We start from the raw sequence: 17,241 nt of genomic DNA, 5'->3' as shown, positions 1-17,241 counted from the left end.
CAATGTACCGGAAGACCAACACATGTCTGATGAAGAACAGACTCTTCAGTGGGTCCTTCACACTGGAGAGCGACCAGCCTCACTTTTCAACTCGTTCAAAGTGTTAAAATAACACAGGTGTGTTAACAGATAATATTATTACATAATATCTATTACACACAGATTATGTTACTAGTGTGTTGAGAAGCAGAACACCATGTGGTAATAACAACAACACAGTTTGTGTAATTTTTAACACACCTGCGTGTGTTTAGTTAACGGCATCCTGTGTTATCTTAACACGTGCTTTTTGAGATTGTTGAGTTATCAAATCACTGTAGTCGTGGGAAATCAAACGATGGCTTTTGACAGATATTGCGATTGCAATACGATTCACAATATCGCCGTTATTAAAACTTTCATTGAAATTAAAATTGATTATCCATGTGTGATATGAGCTATACTAAAGCAAACTAAACTAAATGTATTAAGCTAAACTAAGCTAAGCTAAATTATACTTGACTCAAATCAACTCAATTACACAAAATAGTCATAATAAGATGAACTAAACTAAACTAAACTAAACTGGAGAAACAGGATTTCTCTCTGACCTGTCGGGGGGGAGAGGAGGGGGCCTGCTCTGCGGTCCGGGCCTCCACCACCTCGCTGGATGGACCCTGGCCAATGGTGTTGATGGCTGCCACTCTGAAGTCGTAGTGGGAGTACGGGCTCAGACCACCCACACTGTAGCGCGTCGTGGCAATGCCGTCAATCTCCTTGTATGGGTCCTCTGAACCTTTAGCGCGGTGCTGCAAAGAAGAAGAAAGAAAGAAAGAAAGAAAGAAAGAAAGAAAGAAAGAAAGAAAGAAAGAAAGAAAGAAGAAGAAAGAAAGAAAGAAAGAAAGAAAGAAAAAAAGAAAGAAAGAAAGAGAAAGAAAGAAAGAAAGAAAGAAAGGGAGAAGATTGGATGAGAATGGTGAGAGAATGAAGGAGTGGATGGAACAGACTACTCCTTCATATTCAAATACAACACAAAGTGAAATTTAGAGGAATTCGAATAATATGATTATCACTTCGAGTCACAAAGCATCATCATTTTGTTTCCATCTCATTCAATGCACTTTAATTTATTAGTAGTATTATTATGTGTATTGTAATACAATTATTAATACAATTATTATTAATAATAATTCTTGTTATTATTATTATTATTATTATTATTATTATTATTATTATTATTATTATTATTATTATTATTATTATTATTATTATTATTATTATTATTATTATTATTATTATATTATATTATTATATATAATTATTATTATTATATTATTTCCCCACACCAGTTCACCTTGTAATATTTTGTTGATACATTTCAATAGAATTAGCTTACCTTCACAATTTACTTACAGTTACCTAAGGTTAGTGTTAGAGGGTTTAAATTAGCACACTCAATTTATATAATAAATAACACTCAAAACTCAGAAAACTGGACTTAGAAAATCGACTATCTAATGTTGCATATCGATGCAGAATCACAAAAGCTAGAATCGCGATTATTACATGAATTAATTATTTCTCCCTCCCCTACTGTGTGCATGTGTGTGGAACCCACCTGTATCATGTAGTAGGAGACAGGCTCTGGGTTGTACTGCATGTGTGTGGAACCCACCTGTATCATGTAGTAGGAGACAGGCTCTGGGTTGTACTGCATGTGTGTGGAACCCACCTGTATCATGTAGTAGGAGACAGGCTCTGGGTTGTACTGCATGTGTGTGGAACCCACCTGTATCATGTAGTAGGAGACAGGCTCTGGGTTGCCAGAATCCCAGGTAAGTGTGATGCTGGTTGCAGTTCTCTCTGTCACCACCGGGGTGCCTGGAGCCTTGGGCAGGGCTGGACACACACACAAACACACACAACACACACAACACACACACACACACACACACACACACACACACACACACACACACACACACACACACACACACACACACACACACACACACACACACACACACACACACACACACACACACACACACACACACACACACACACACACACACACACACACACACACACACACACACACACACACACACACACACACACACACACACACACACACACAATACAGTAAGGATGTTTACAAATCTTACAAAACACATGATTTACAGACCGCAAGTAGCAATGCATTACGTGAGTCATATTGTTGCAGACATTTATGAGGCCATTGTTAGAGAGAAAGAGAGAGAGAGAGAGAGAGAGAGAGAGAGAGAGAGAGAGAGAGAGAGAGAGAGAGAGAGCGAGAGAGAGAGAGAGAGAGAGAGAGAGAGAGAGAGAGAGAGAGAGAGAGAGAGAGATAGAGAGAGAGAGAGAGAGAGAGAGAGAGAGAGAGAGAGAGAGAGAGAGAGAGAGAGAGGAGAGAGAGAGAGAGAGAGAGAGATTGAGTTTATCTTTATATAGACTAATGGAAATTCTCCTTCTGTGAGCTGCCCACCAAGTACTTATCCCTGGAGAAAAGGAGACAGACATCTGACTTATAATGGAACGCTCTTATTCTATAGATGGTTTCACTGGCATTCTGTTGCTAGGGAACAGTTTGGACCCAAGTGTATTTCCTGTCAGTTATTACATCAGCAAACATTACAACAGGAAATAAACTTGGGTCTTTTTAGAAAGTTATTATTTGTCACTTCGAAAACCGTCTATAAAGAATGTGGTGCCTTTTCTCTCCCACTAAAGCAATAACTAACATCTGAAGGCAATCAGGCGGCAACCAACCTTTCACGGTAATCTGCGCCACCGCCTCGATCACGCCCAGAGTCGACATGGCAACGCAGGTGTAATTGTTGGACTGGCGCACGTCGGTCAGCTCCAGCACGTTCCGGCCGATGGGCATGTCGTCCTCGGGCGTCAGGTCTTCCGCCCCGAGCATCCACTTGACGTAGGGCATGGGCGAGCCCACCGCCACGCACGTGATGTTGATGTTCCCCCCGGGCATGATCTCGCTGTCGGCCGGAGGGATGGAGAACCGCGGGGGGACTCGACGCACTGGGAGAGCCGGGGACGGCGGGAGGAGGAGGAGGGGAGAGGATTACGTATGTGTGCGGCGATGTATGAAACATCATAGATTATACAGTGTGGATACGGTTATGGCCAGGGTTTTGTGTGAGCAGGATGGAATGGATTCATTCTCACAGCCTTGCAACTTGGCCTGCTGAGGTGTTTCCACTGTGCACGTGATGCCAACATATTTTATTCATCGGTGTGGAATAATTTGACCAGATTATTCACCGAGGCTGACAACAGAGTCTTTGATTAGGGATAGAGTTGACTGACAGGATGACATGTTGCAACATGGAGAGTCCTAGGTTACAGCAATGGGCCTTTGATTGATTGATTGAAGACTTTATTAAGAGATTGCAGAATGGGTACAGTACAGTACAGCTCAATACATACAATTGTTAAGGGGATGCAGACCGGAGAAAGACTTTCGTCTTGTTTACATCAGGGTCCCCCATTTTAAATTCATCATAATATATAGGCCCTATAGCCTATCTCTAAAGAATGGTGAGCTAACAAAGTATTTATACAGGAGAGTAGACAAAACAAGTGGAGCATTGATGTAAATGATATGAATTATAGATACGATGTACAGAGATTTCTGGAATTATAGATATGATGTGCAAAGATATCTGGATTTCTGAGAAGGCTTTGTGTGTGTACAAGTTGAAGGTATTGTGTAGAGAGAGATAGAGAGAGCGAGAGGGGTAGTGTGTTTGTGTATGTGTGTATTAGAACGAGAGAGAGAGAGAAAGAAAGAGAGAAATAAATAAAGAGAGAAGTGTGTTTTTTGATGATGACACCATGATGTTTTTAAGGTGCGCGCAATTGAATATTTTGTGAACGGGAACACAAAAGATACACTGTACAAAAAAAACACAGAAAATATGCATGCAAAGTACACAAAGTTACAATATCTCAAAAGTGCTAAAGCCGCATAAAGGCAGGTTCAAGGCTTCAAACTGCAACGTGAATCAGCAGTCACACAAACACAAATGGCAGATTTATGGAAGGAGAGAGATGCTCGTAAAAAAAGAGAGGAGGAAAAAAAGGTGGAAAAGCCACGCCGGTGTTACCAACCTTCTCGCAGCTCTGGAGGCGAGTGCAGCAGGAGAGGAGGAGAGAGGAGAAGGAGAGAGGAGAGAGGAGGAGGAGAGGAGAAGGAGGAGGAGGAGAGGGGAGGAGTAGGAGGAGGAGTAGGAGGAGAGAGGACGATGAGAAGGAGGAGGAGGAGAGGGGAGGAGTAGGAGGAGGAGGATGAGAGAGGAGGTGTAGGAGAGAAGAGAGGAGGAGGAGAGAGGAGGAGGATGAGAAGGAGGAGGAGGAGGGAGGAGAGAGGAGGAGGAGAAAGGAGGAGAGAGGAGGAGGAGAAAGGAGGAGGCGGAGTAGGAGGAGAGAGGAAAGAGGAGGAGGAGGAGAGGGGAGGAGGAGGAGGAGAGAGGAGGAGGAGGAGAAGAGAGGAGACAGGAGAAGGAGGAGTAGGAGGAGGAGGAGAAAGGAGGAGGACAGGGTGAGATACAGAGAGAGGGGGAGAGACAAAGAGAGGGACAGAGTAGGAGGTATAGAAAGAAACATAGTGAGGGAGAAAGAGAGAGAGAGAGAGAGAGAAGGAGAGGAGAGATAGAGCGAGAGAGAGAGAGAGAGAGAGAGAGCGAGGGAGAGAGAGAAGGAGAGGAGAGAGAGGAAAGAAAGAGAGAAGGCCAGTGTCAGTGTGTTGGATAGAGGGCTCCACCGCTGGCCATCTCTATAGGCTGCCTGTCAAACACTGAGCAACAATACAAGATTGTACTGTGGCCCTGGAAGCTATGTTAGACTCACATCACTGACTGTGTGTGTGTGTGTGTGTGTGTGCGTGTGCGTGTGTGTGTGCGTGCGTGCACGTGTGTGTGTGTGACTGAGTGTGTGTGCGCGCGCGTGCATGGACGTGTGTGTCTTTCTTAACCCTAGAAGCTATATTATTGTCAGAAAAGCATGCTACACTGTTTAAGCTCCTTCTTAGCTGGGCAGGCAACAGAGCAAAGGGCCCAGGGAACCAAACTGTCTGAAAGAGTTGGTGGGAAAGTGTGCATGTGCGTGTGCGTGTGTGTGTGTGTGTGTGTGCATGTGCATGTGTGCGTGTGTGTGTGTGTGTGTGTGTGTGTGTGTGTGTGTGTGTGTGTGTGTGTGTGTGTGTGGTGTTTGAGTGGAAGCAGAGAGGGGAAACCCTGAGGGGGTGAACTGCCTGCCAGATTTGGAGAGAAACACAAGTTGTAACAAGACAATGATTTGGTTTCCCTCAGAGGTCTAAAGGCTAAGGGAGGAGGGCACAGGGATTAATAGCCCCGGTGAACAGCCCCCCCCCCCCGCCCAACTGATACCAAGACATCTCTCATTTTGGACCTGTCCTGCCTCTACGGCCTGCTACTGTCTGGGTTCGCCATGCAGAGGTCTCACCCTGTTCGATTGCAGGAGGCGTAATCGCACCGCATCACATTAATATGAAGAACGTACATTCAGTGTACACATTTCAGTTCACTTGTACTTCTCTGTCTCTATACCAAAGGCTCAGATAAACATCATCAGAGAGCATGTTACCCAAGCGGTGCCTTCGGTCTCCCTTTACCTCCGACCTTGTTCTAAAACATACTACATGCCGTGTGTTGCCAGGTGGGTTGTTATGTCCTGTAGACTTGATGTGAGCTTGTAGAAGACGTGGGAACTTTGATGCTGGGATTTTCACTTTCACAGAGAATATTCACACACCGTGCTCTGAATACGAGGTCGGAGGGGGGACAAAATGTAAATTAATTCACAGGGCATGGGTGTGTGAGAATTTTCTGTGAGTGAAATATTTCCTACATACCTGTATTTTTCTTTTTGCAACAAATCTACATTCATAGCTAACGTTACACTCCTTACCTCTGACATACTGGTACATTTAGCTGGGGTTGAGTAGACTACACATCTACCTTTATATCATCTTTACTCTGATATTATACATGTTAGCTGGGGTTGAGTAGACTACATATCTACCTTTATATCAACTTTACTCTGATATTACATGTTAGCTGGGGTTGAGTAGACTACATATCTACCTTTATATCATCTTTACTCTGATATTACATGTTAGCTGGGGTTGAGTAGACTACATATCTACCTTTATATCATCTTTACTCTGATATTACATGTTAGCTGGGGTTGAGTAGACTACATATCTACCTTTATATCATCTTTACTCTGATATTACATGTTAGCTGGGGTTGAGTAGACTACATATCTACCTTTATATCATCTTTACTCTGATATTACATGTTAGCTGGGGTTGAGTAGACTACATATCTACCTTTATATCATCTTTACTCTGATATTACATGTTAGCTGGGGTTGAGTAGACTACATATCTACCTTTATATCATCTTTACTCTGATATTACATGTTAGCTGGGGTTGAGTAGACTACATATCTACCTTTATATCATCTTTACTCTGATATTACATGTTAGCTGGGGTTGAGTAGACTACATATCTACCTTTATATCATCTTTACTCTGATATTACATGTTAGCTGGGGTTGAGTAGACTACATATCTACCTTTATATCATCTTTACTCTGATATTACATGTTAGCTGGGGTTGAGTAGACTACATATCTACCTTTATATCATCTTTACTCTGATATTACATGTTAGCTGGGGTTGAGTAGACTACATATCTACCTTTATATCATCTTTACTCTGATATTACATGTTAGCTGGGGTTGAGTAGACTACATATCTACCTTTATATCATCTTTACTCTGATATTACATGTTAGCTGGGGTTGAGTAGACTACATATCTACCTTTATATCATCTTTACTCTGATATTACATGTTAGCTGGGGTTGAGTAGACTACATATCTACCTTTATATCATCTTTACTCTGATATTACATGTTAGCTGGGGTTGAGTAGACTACATATCTACCTTTATATCATCTTTACTCTGATATTACATGTTAGCTGGGGTTGAGTAGACTACATATCTACCTTTATATCATCTTTACTCTGATATTACATGTTAGCTGGGGTTGAGTAGACTACATATCTACCTTTATATCATCTTTACTCTGATATTACATGTTAGCTGGGGTTGAGTACACTACATATCTACCATTATATCATATTTAATCTGATATTACATGTTAGCTGGGGTTGAGCACACTACATATCTACCATTATATCATATTTAATCTGATATTACATGTTAGCTGGGGTTGAGCACACTACATATCTACCTTTATATTCCTCTTACCTCTGACATACAGGTTAGCTGGGGTTGAGTAGCGTGTTCCATCACTGTTAGTGGCAACACACTCATACTTCCCCTGGTCGGACTCCTCGCTCTGCTCAATCTGGAGGGCACCTGGATGGAGAGAGGGATGGATAGGGACAGATAGACAGATAGATAGACAGATAGACAGATAGATAGATAGATAGATAGACAGATAGATAGATAGATAGATAGATAGATAGATAGATAGATAGATAGATAGATAGATAGATAGATAGATAGATAGATAGATAGATAGATAGATAGATAGATAGATAGATAGATAGATAGATAGATAGATAGATAGATAGATAGATAGATAGATAGATAGATAGAAACGGAGACAGAGCAATCAAAAAAAGTATACAAGCCATCTGTTAATTGTGCATTATGTTGTACATGATTCAACACAGAGATGGAAAGCACTGTATAAAAGGAGAAATGAATCTGGATCAACTGAGAGAGTTTCAGCAAAACAAGCTGAATAGTGCATGAGGAACACTGGGCTGAAAAGGGGAGCCAGCTCTATGGGGGTTTCTACCACTGTCAGCAAAAATGCACCCAAAACAAAGGCAGGTTGCCTTTTGAAAATGTTAAGAAAAAAACAAAAGAAAAAGTAAAAAAGAAAATGCATTGTTAGAACAAAAAAACTGAACATGTTCTTCATGCAAGACATGATTAAACCAACCACCCCAAAATGTAGAGAAATCCACAATACAATATTTTACAAACTCTTCACTGAAAACTGAAAGGCATCTGTATTAGAGAGCAAAATTCATAATTACTTATTTTTTGTTTATTCATTATTTAAGTCATTTTCAAGGATACAATGTTACTGAGCTATTGCCATGGCAATATGATACCCCCTCCCCAATGAATCCACCAGTGGGATCAGGAGTGTGATCCATCAAGGCCAACTGATACAAAAAATAACGACATACGCAAAGCCTTGGGAAAGGGCCGGTGCTTTCTCGCTCCCTGAAAATAGAAAAACTGTCAAAAAAGTCATCAAAAGATTTAGATAGATGGGGTGATAAGGCAAAAAAGCGCCCATGAAAAAACTTTATTAAAAAAGTGGTTGTTTGGGGCTTTTTGTCGGCAATGGGAGAGGAAAAGAGACAGGAATTGAGGAATTTGAGAGGTGAAAAACAAGAACGCAAGAGCCTGAGCGAAAAACAAGAACGCAAGAGCCTAAGTGTGTATGTGTGTGTCTACCTATGTGTGTTTGTCTCTATGTATGTGTATTGGTGAGTGTATGTGTGTGTGTGTATATATGTGTGTGTGTACAGTATATATATGTGTGTGTGTGTGTGTGTGTGTGTGTGTGTGTGTGTGTGTGTGTTTATGTATGTATGTATGTGTGTTTGTCTGTCTTTACCATCTGGACTTTTCAGGCTGAGTGCAGAACAGCTGGGAGGGAAAACAAAACTGGGACGTTTGATTGGTAAAATAATAGACAAGGCAGGAGGGGGTGGGGGGGAAACAAACTCAGGTCCACAAAAAAGAGATTTAACATAAGATAAAAAGGGGGGAAAGTAACTAACTATATGCTATGTCACCTCAACCCAAGTCGTGAACACAACACGTCAAACGAATGAATGGACGAGCAGACGTTGTACAAAGCGGATTGTCGCTGAAATTATGGAGCGGGAATGCAAATGAGAGATAAAAATTTGGCAAGTAAGCAATGGATTACTGAAGTGTTACAGCTGTTAATGTTGTGGGGTTGAGATGGAGGGATGGAGGAATAGAGGGATGGAGAGATGAGGGGATGAAGAGAGGAGGTGATAAGAAGTTACTGTATAATGAATTGTTGGCTCAATTCCAATTCCCCCTCTGGTCCCTCCAGTCATACGCTCCTCACAGATCTAGAGCAACTGGATAAGTGCAACCAATATGGCAGAGTCTCAGGCTACAGCTGTGATAGGACTGCGACCAGCTAACAGTCTGTTGGTTGGGTGGTCAGTTGGTCCACAAACATTCCACAGCGGCCACAGCTTATTTGTTTATTATCAGTCAGTTTTTATGCTTTTTTATTTTCATAGTGAATGAGTTCTTTCATAGAACATGAATAGAACCTCTCTGACATCACATGTGCTTTGGTCTTTAATAAGCACCAGATTTATACGTGAAGAGGTCCTTCTATATGAATATATATTCATTTGCAGGTTCGTTTTTTACAGGTTCGTCAATTAGGTAATCAATCAGCCGACTGAGGACCTCTGACCTGGAAGGGCCTCCCTAACAATGAGTCTGGACAAATTCCACATTGATGAAACCGATCGAAGCTTTTCAGCTCTATGAGAAGGGTAGGAGCCAGGGGTTGAACAGGAATCAGGCCACTGTGTTGTGTTGGTCCTCCCAGCGGTCTTACCTCGTATGGGCGTGCCACCTGAGTGGGCAATGAATGCACGAGATTAGAGAGATAGAAGAAGAAGAGATTGTTAGTACCACAGAAGGAGAGGGGGGCACGGAGGGGGATTTGGAAAGGAGAAGAATCAAATTAGAGAAAGAGACTTTCGACAAACCAGGTCAATAGAAAGAAAGAAGGGTAGAGATAGATAGACAGAAAGAGATAGAGATAAAGAGAGATAGAGATAAAGAGAGATGCAGTGTAAGAGAGAGAGAGGAAGGCAAAAAAAGAAACAAGATAGATAGATATATAGATAAGATAGATAGATAGATAGATAGATAGATAGATAGATAGATAGATAGATAGATAGATAGATAGATAGATAGATAGATAGATAGATAGATAGATAGATAGATAGATAGATAGATAGACAGACAGTGACAGCTATAAAGAGATTATAAGGAGGTTATTGATTTGACTCCATTGACTTGCAGCAGGGGTGGGTGGGGCTGTGCGAGGTGGGTGGGGTCTACATGTCTGCCACTGGTTCTGTAGCTTGTTTACTACAGAATGCTGTATCAATAGAAGCTGTTCTCAATAGTTCTCAATACCACTACTACTACTATTACTATTACTACTACTACTACTACTACTATTACTACCACTACTACTACTATTACTACTACTACTACTACTACTACTACTACTACTACTATTACTACTACTACTACTACTACTACTACTACTACTACTACTACTACTATTACTACCACTACTACTACTATTACTACTACTACTACTACTACTACTACTACTACTACTACTATTACTACTACTACTACTACTACTACTATTACTACTACTACTACTACTACTACTACTATTACTACCACTACTACTACTATTACTACTACTACTACTACTACTACTACTACTACTACTACTACTACTACTACTACTACTAGAAGTATTATTACTGCTGCTGCTGCTGCTACTACTACTACTACTACTACTACTACTACTACTACTACTACTACTACTACTACTACTACTACTACTACTACTACTACTACTACTACTACTACTACTACTACTACTATTAGTTACTACCACTACTACTACTATTACTATTACTACTACTACTACTATACTATTACTACTATTACTACCACTACTACTACTATTAGTTACTACTAGGGATGCACCGATATGAAAATGTGCCACCGATACCGATTGTTCAACTAACACAATCGGCTGATACCGATACCGATATTTGTGGCAAAAAAATTTAAAAATAAAAAATGTATACCGGTATATATATTTTTTTTTTGTTGAAACTACTGTATATTTGTATGTCTCTAAATGTTTTGATGAATTGAAAATGGAGGACCCTTATGTAAAAAAGCCGAAAGTCTTTTTCTGGTCTTCATCCTCCAGTCCACTGTGCTGTACTGTATTGTACCCATTCTGCAATCTGCCAATCAAGTTCTCAATCAATCAATCAGACAAATGCATAGAAAAGCTCCCACCATAACCATATAACAAAAAATTACATTATTGTTTATGAAAATGTTTTAGCCCTATGCTTGACTATTATTTTAGCCATGGCAACAAATAAAATAATAATAATAAAATGAATAAATAAAATATTAAATAAATAAATAGGCTACACGTCTCTTTTTTTGTGTTACAAATTGTGCTCACCGATATGAACATAGGCCTCTTTACTTACTTAAAAAAAGGAAACATCAAGAAATATGTTTATGGTATTAATTCCACCATGCCATGGTGCACTCTCTCTATGACTCTGCTCTCAACCAAAGCAATGCAACGGAACAATTTTGATTGACAGTCGATTCTGCCAATTACGTCACACCGCTTGCACCCGCCTCCTGCTGTTCTTACCACCAATCGGCAAGCGCGTATTCGTTTTTTACTTCCGCTATGTCCGCCATTGATTTTGACGAGAGCTAACAACAAAGCTACTAACGTTAGCTCCCCACGGCCGACGAGTAGATTACCAGCGCTCCGCAGGATGACTAAACGAGGCATAATGATTTTACTGCAACGAAAGTTATAATAAAAGCCTTTCCATACATCTGTCTGATTGAAAACTTTATTAACAGACCGCAGAATGGGCACAACTCAGCACGGGCTGAGATATGAATGAGCAATGCTTGCTATCTATCTAGGACTAGGCCGTCCTCGGACGTTGTTATGGTCCGGTAAATACGCTGATGCTATTGAACGTGTAACTATATAACGTTAATGCCACAAAACGAATGCCTTTGTTAATCATAAGTAGTAACTTTGATGCAGTAGCGTGTGTGTGGGGGCGGCGTTGTGCATGTCGCTTTTTCAAAGTTTTAACATGTGGGCCAGATTGACGCGACACAAATTGATGGATATTTATCGGCTACTGCCATCGGCACATTTGAGCTTATCGGCCAAAAGGCCGATGGCAGTCAACAAGGCACTTATCACAGATACCCGACCGATATATTGGTGCACCCCTAGTTACTACCACTACTACTACTATTAGTTACTACCACTAATACTACTATTACTATTACTATTACTACTACTACTACTATTACTATTACTACTATTACTACCACTACTACTACTATTACTACTACTACTACTACTACTACTACTACTACTACTACTACTACTACTACTACTACTACTACTACTACTACTATACTACTACTACTACTACTATACTACTACTATACTACTACTACTACTACTACTACTACTACTACTACTACTACTACTACTACTACTACTACTGGTGAAATAAACATCAGAGAACCCTTCTGCATTTTCAGCAGGTAACGTTATCTCAGGGGCACAAGTGCTTCGCCCTGTACACCTGAGTGGGGCAGCGAAGACTAAATTACTACTACTACTACTACTACTACTACTACTACTACTACTACTACTACTAACTACTACTACTACTACTACTACTACTACTACTACTACTACTACTACTACTACTACTACTACTACTAATAATAATAATAATAAACCTGCAAAAGAAAATGAATAATGATAAAATGTTCATGGACATCTTAAATACAGAGAAATATGCAGGCTATGAAGCCTTGAAACTCGTAGCCATTGATCTTCTAACAGAGGCCTATGTGCCGACAGCCATCTGGAGTTGATGGCTTATTGACTGCTACTGTAACCCTATACAGCAGAGGGAAGTGCGGACGTGAGAGAGTGAGTGAGTGAGTAAGTGAAGGAAGGAAAGACAGATTAAGTGAGTGATTGAATAAGTGAGAGAGCGGAGGAGTAAATAGGTGAAAGTGAGGAGAAAGTTATATTCGTTCTGTGGGTGTGGAGAGTTGCGGGTACACAGGTGAGGGTGAGCACACTAGCTCTAGGGTGACATAGAAGCATGTGCACGTGTGTGTGTGTGTGTGTGTGTGTGTGTGTGTGTGTGTGCACATCTCCATATGTGTGTAGCACTTTAGTTAGTGTATGTGCATTTATTTGTGTATGTGTGTGTGTGTGTTTTCTGTAGTATCTGTGAGTGGCCACAGTGTGACTTGTTAGTAAAATGCATGCCATGCATTTTAATAACACATCAGTATTGTGAAGGTGATCAGCAGCAGTAGCAACATTAGTGTGTATACAGTATATATATATATATATAGATATATAGAGAGAGAGAGAGAGAGAGAGAGAGAGAGAGAGAGAGAGATAGAGTGAGGGTTTTGGGCCTCGGAACTGAAGCACTTACCAAAGGACTCTGTGGTTAAAACAGATACAGAGAGAAAAGAAACAGCATAGACATGGCATTACAATCGGACACAGAGGAGTTGACTTAGTAGAAACACCAAGAGCAGTGGAACTCCGAAGAGATCAAGGGTATTGATTATATAGAGTTGTAAAAGTCAAGGATATAACATTTGGATGTATTTGTGTAACTACTCATAGAAGAACACGCCTGAAAAACACAAAGGGCTAGATCCACAAAGAATGGATTGCACGGAGCAAGTTGCACCCTTACTTACAATTCATTATGAATTGAAAATGGGGGACCCTGATGTAAACAAGACGAAAGTCTTTCTCTGGTCTGCATCCCCTTAACAATTGTGTGTATTATTGAGCCGTAGGTACTGTATTGTACCCATTCTGCAATCTGTTAATAAAACTTTCATTCAATCAATCAATCTGCACTGTGATTGATTGAATGAAAATTGTATTAACAGATCATCATAATGAATTGTAAGTAAGGGTGCCCAAAGTATTTGTGATGACACTCGGATTTGTAGCAATAGCTTACTTCTTATTGACTTTGAAAAGTGTAAAAAAGAAAGAAAGAAAAAGAATAATAAATAAATAAAAAGGTTTCTAATAGGACTTGTTAAGGTAGTGTTGAGGGTCGAGCCAGAGATAGAAACGGGAAGAGAAGCTTGGGAGGATGTTGTCCAATAACAGAGAAGCTAGGGGTTTGGTGTCCAATCACAAAGGCGGCATTGCGGGTCCAGAGACGGCCCCGCAAAGAGGAAGCAGAAAAAGGTCGAGGAAGGAGGGTCTCAGCTGCGCCACGGAGCCGTTTCACACACTACTGTGGCTGTACTGCGCTGCACGTGGCCCAGATGATTGTGCTGAATCTCCCACCCGCGCTACGGTAAATTTAGCTTTTCCTTTGAATTCAACAGAATCCGTCTTGTGTTTCTGTGTTTTCTGAATGCCAGCGAGTGCGTTTTAAGACTCCAGGAATCCAGGAAAACAGCCATTCAATCATTTAGTCACAGCAGTGAGCTACTCTGGGGAGGCTGTTCCTACAGTATTTCACCATCATCTGAATTTACCGTGTCTTATTAGACGCTGCGAATGTAACACTATCCAAGAAGATGTTCTTATGAAATATAAATGAAGAGGTGTAGGGAACGCAGGAGACCGTGTCTTCACTATGGTTACAGGAAGTCCGGACGGAGTTAAAAAAGGTAAACTGCCTATGATGGTGATTTGCATAGGAAGACCTTGGGGGAGTTTGGTAAGTAAAGCAGAGAGGGAGGGAGAGAGAGAGAGAGGGAGAGAGAGAGAGAGAGAGAGAGAGAGAGAGAGAGAGAGAGAGAGAGAGAGAGAGAGAGGGTAGAAAGGGAGAGTCAGGAAGCGTTGGATTCAGTGGAAGGCCTTGGGAGTTTCTAGGAGGTTGGAAACCACACACAGTCAACTCATACTGAGAGGAGGGGCAGTTGAAGAGTACAGCCAGTTACCACGGCAGAAAGGAGGAGGAGCGGCAAGGTGGAGGGTGAGAAAAACAAATGCACCGTAGGAGTAGGAAGAGACAACGGGAAGGAGGGATGGAGGAACAGGAGAAACGGGAGAGAGAGAGAGAGAGAGAGAGAGAGAGAGAGAGAGAGAGGGTAAGGGGGTAGAAGCCAAAAGTAGTGGGAGAGAGAGAAAATAAAAGTAAAAACAGGATTAGAGGGATGGGCGGGGGGGGGGGGGGGTGCAGGGGTATAATCCCATTGGTTACCTGAGCGTAGTTGTTTGATTCGTCCATTGTTATTGGACGTGTTGACGGGAAGGAAATCCTTGAACCAAGTGATTTCTGGGTCTGGGTTGCCGCTGGCAGCACACAGCATGGTGGCGGTCCGAGAGCGTTCTACCACCTTCAGCTGAGGACCCATGTCTATGGTGGGGAAGCCTGAGGGCAGCTGGTCCTCTGCGGGGGGGGGGGGGCAAACACAGCAGGCAAACACGGTTCAGCAAACAACTCAGATCCTAAGCTGGGGGACATTGGACCTCATTCACCAACATTGTCGTAGGTTTCCTCTTAAATAACCTCATTGGAAGTTCGTAAGAGAAGACCTACAACAGTTACCCGCGGATTCATCAATGGGTCTCATTCTCCAACATTTTTCAAGGAGTTCTTTTGGAAGACTTATCTTAGTTGGAACCACTGAGACAGAATCAATGACAAGTTCACTCTGAGTCCCGAACGTGCTGGTAATATGTCTTAAGTGGCTGAAACGGTCGCACCTGTGACAAGATCTGGTACCTGCTTGGCGAATGTGATTCTGTCTTAAACTCAAAAGCGCGTTCCCGTTCAGGTCATTTGCATACAAAACAACGCCTCCAGAGCTCCTTATAAGGCAACTAGTGACGCAGCTGTGTGAAAATGGAATGGCGGAAGTGCTTTGCGAGTCTTGCGACCCATCAAAACTAGATTAGATTAATGTATTGGCATCATATACAGCTCGTGGTACACCTGCCGCAGCGCGCGCACACACACACACACATGCGCGCGCGCAGTACTGTATATGAATGAATGAATGAAATATAATATGCTGCCTACGGCGTAATGAATGAACGCAGTATGGCTTGTTATTCCATTAATGACTTGTTTCATTAGGATTTGGTAGATGCTGTATGTGTGCTCTGTACTACGTACAGTATAGGTACAGTCTGTATACATGCAGACTGTGCGTGGGGCAAAGCATGTGTATAGTGCTGGAATATATTAAGCCTATACTGTTCATTCATTAGACACGTAGGCGCACACAAGACTTGTTATGGAATATTAATGCAGTCTATTTCCACCGATTAGCTTTAGTTCTTATTTATTTATTTATCCACGGTCATTTCAGTGTTGGTGTATAGGCTATATAGTGTATTTCAATATAAGTTTAATTGATTAATGATATATTCGAAGGAATGCAGGTTTATAGCTATATCAACCCCCTCCAATGTACAGTAAATTACTAAGTATGGTTTTGTCAATATTCCAATGTACAGTTTTGCTTGTACAGTGTCCCCCACCCACCCCTCCTACCCAACCTCCTCCAACAGTTTCTACGTCAAATGTACTCTCTTTTCTGGACTCTTTTTGTATCACAAACAGTACTGTATTTGCAAATCTGGTATGTCATAAATGTATAGATGTAGCAGTACTGTATATCTGTATGTCGTGTGTGTCATATATGTTATGATGAATTGAAAATGGGGGACCCTGATGTAAACAAGACAAAAGTCTTTCTCTGGTCTGCATCCCCTTAACAATTGTATGTAATTGAGCTGTACTGTACTGTACCCATTCTGCAATCTGTTAATAAAGTTTTCAATAAATCAATCAATCAATCAAACAAAGGTATGTCCCATTGTATACCAATCAATGGGATACATTGCATGTTGACCTGCATTCTTTCAAATGTATATAATTAATCATTAAAACAGATGTATAACAAATAAGAAATACAAATTCCACAGAAGGCATTAAATAATAATTATTTTCAATCATTTCACAATAATTGCATAATTGTGTTTGAATATCTGAGTAATTAAAGTAATTATACATTTGTCCAAAATAGCTGGTTCAGATATGGTTAAGCAGCTGCCCTGTGATCAGATGAATCCATATTATTTATTTTTCCGACATCAAATGCGTCATTTCTTATCGTACAAATATTGTCATATTTATTTTAATTATGATTAAGTAATTAATTCCAAGGAGGCCTGTAGCGTTAACATGAAGGAATCACTATGAGAACACAGTCTGTCAAGTTAATACAATTTTC

At 41.0% G+C, this 17,241-nt stretch overlaps 1 protein-coding gene across 1 annotated transcript in view; it reads right to left on the bottom strand.

The window, feature by feature from the left end:
- Window positions 1-17,241, bottom strand: part of ptprdb (protein tyrosine phosphatase receptor type Db) — a 155,615-nt gene that overhangs the window by 75,129 nt on the left and 63,245 nt on the right. The window contains 5 exon segments of the mRNA XM_084318954.1: window positions 1,769-1,878; window positions 2,773-3,042; window positions 7,324-7,434; window positions 9,716-9,733; window positions 15,201-15,389. Coding sequence (XP_084175080.1) covers window positions 1,769-1,878; window positions 2,773-3,042; window positions 7,324-7,434; window positions 9,716-9,733; window positions 15,201-15,389 — 698 coding nt within the window.

The sequence above is a fragment of the Notolepis coatsorum genome (genome assembly GCF_963971535.1).
Source record: "Notolepis coatsorum genome assembly, chromosome: 7".
Lineage (NCBI taxonomy): Eukaryota > Metazoa > Chordata > Actinopteri > Aulopiformes > Paralepididae > Notolepis > Notolepis coatsorum.
Note: the sequence above shows the minus strand (reverse complement) of the source record. Positions and strands in the feature narration are given on the sequence as shown.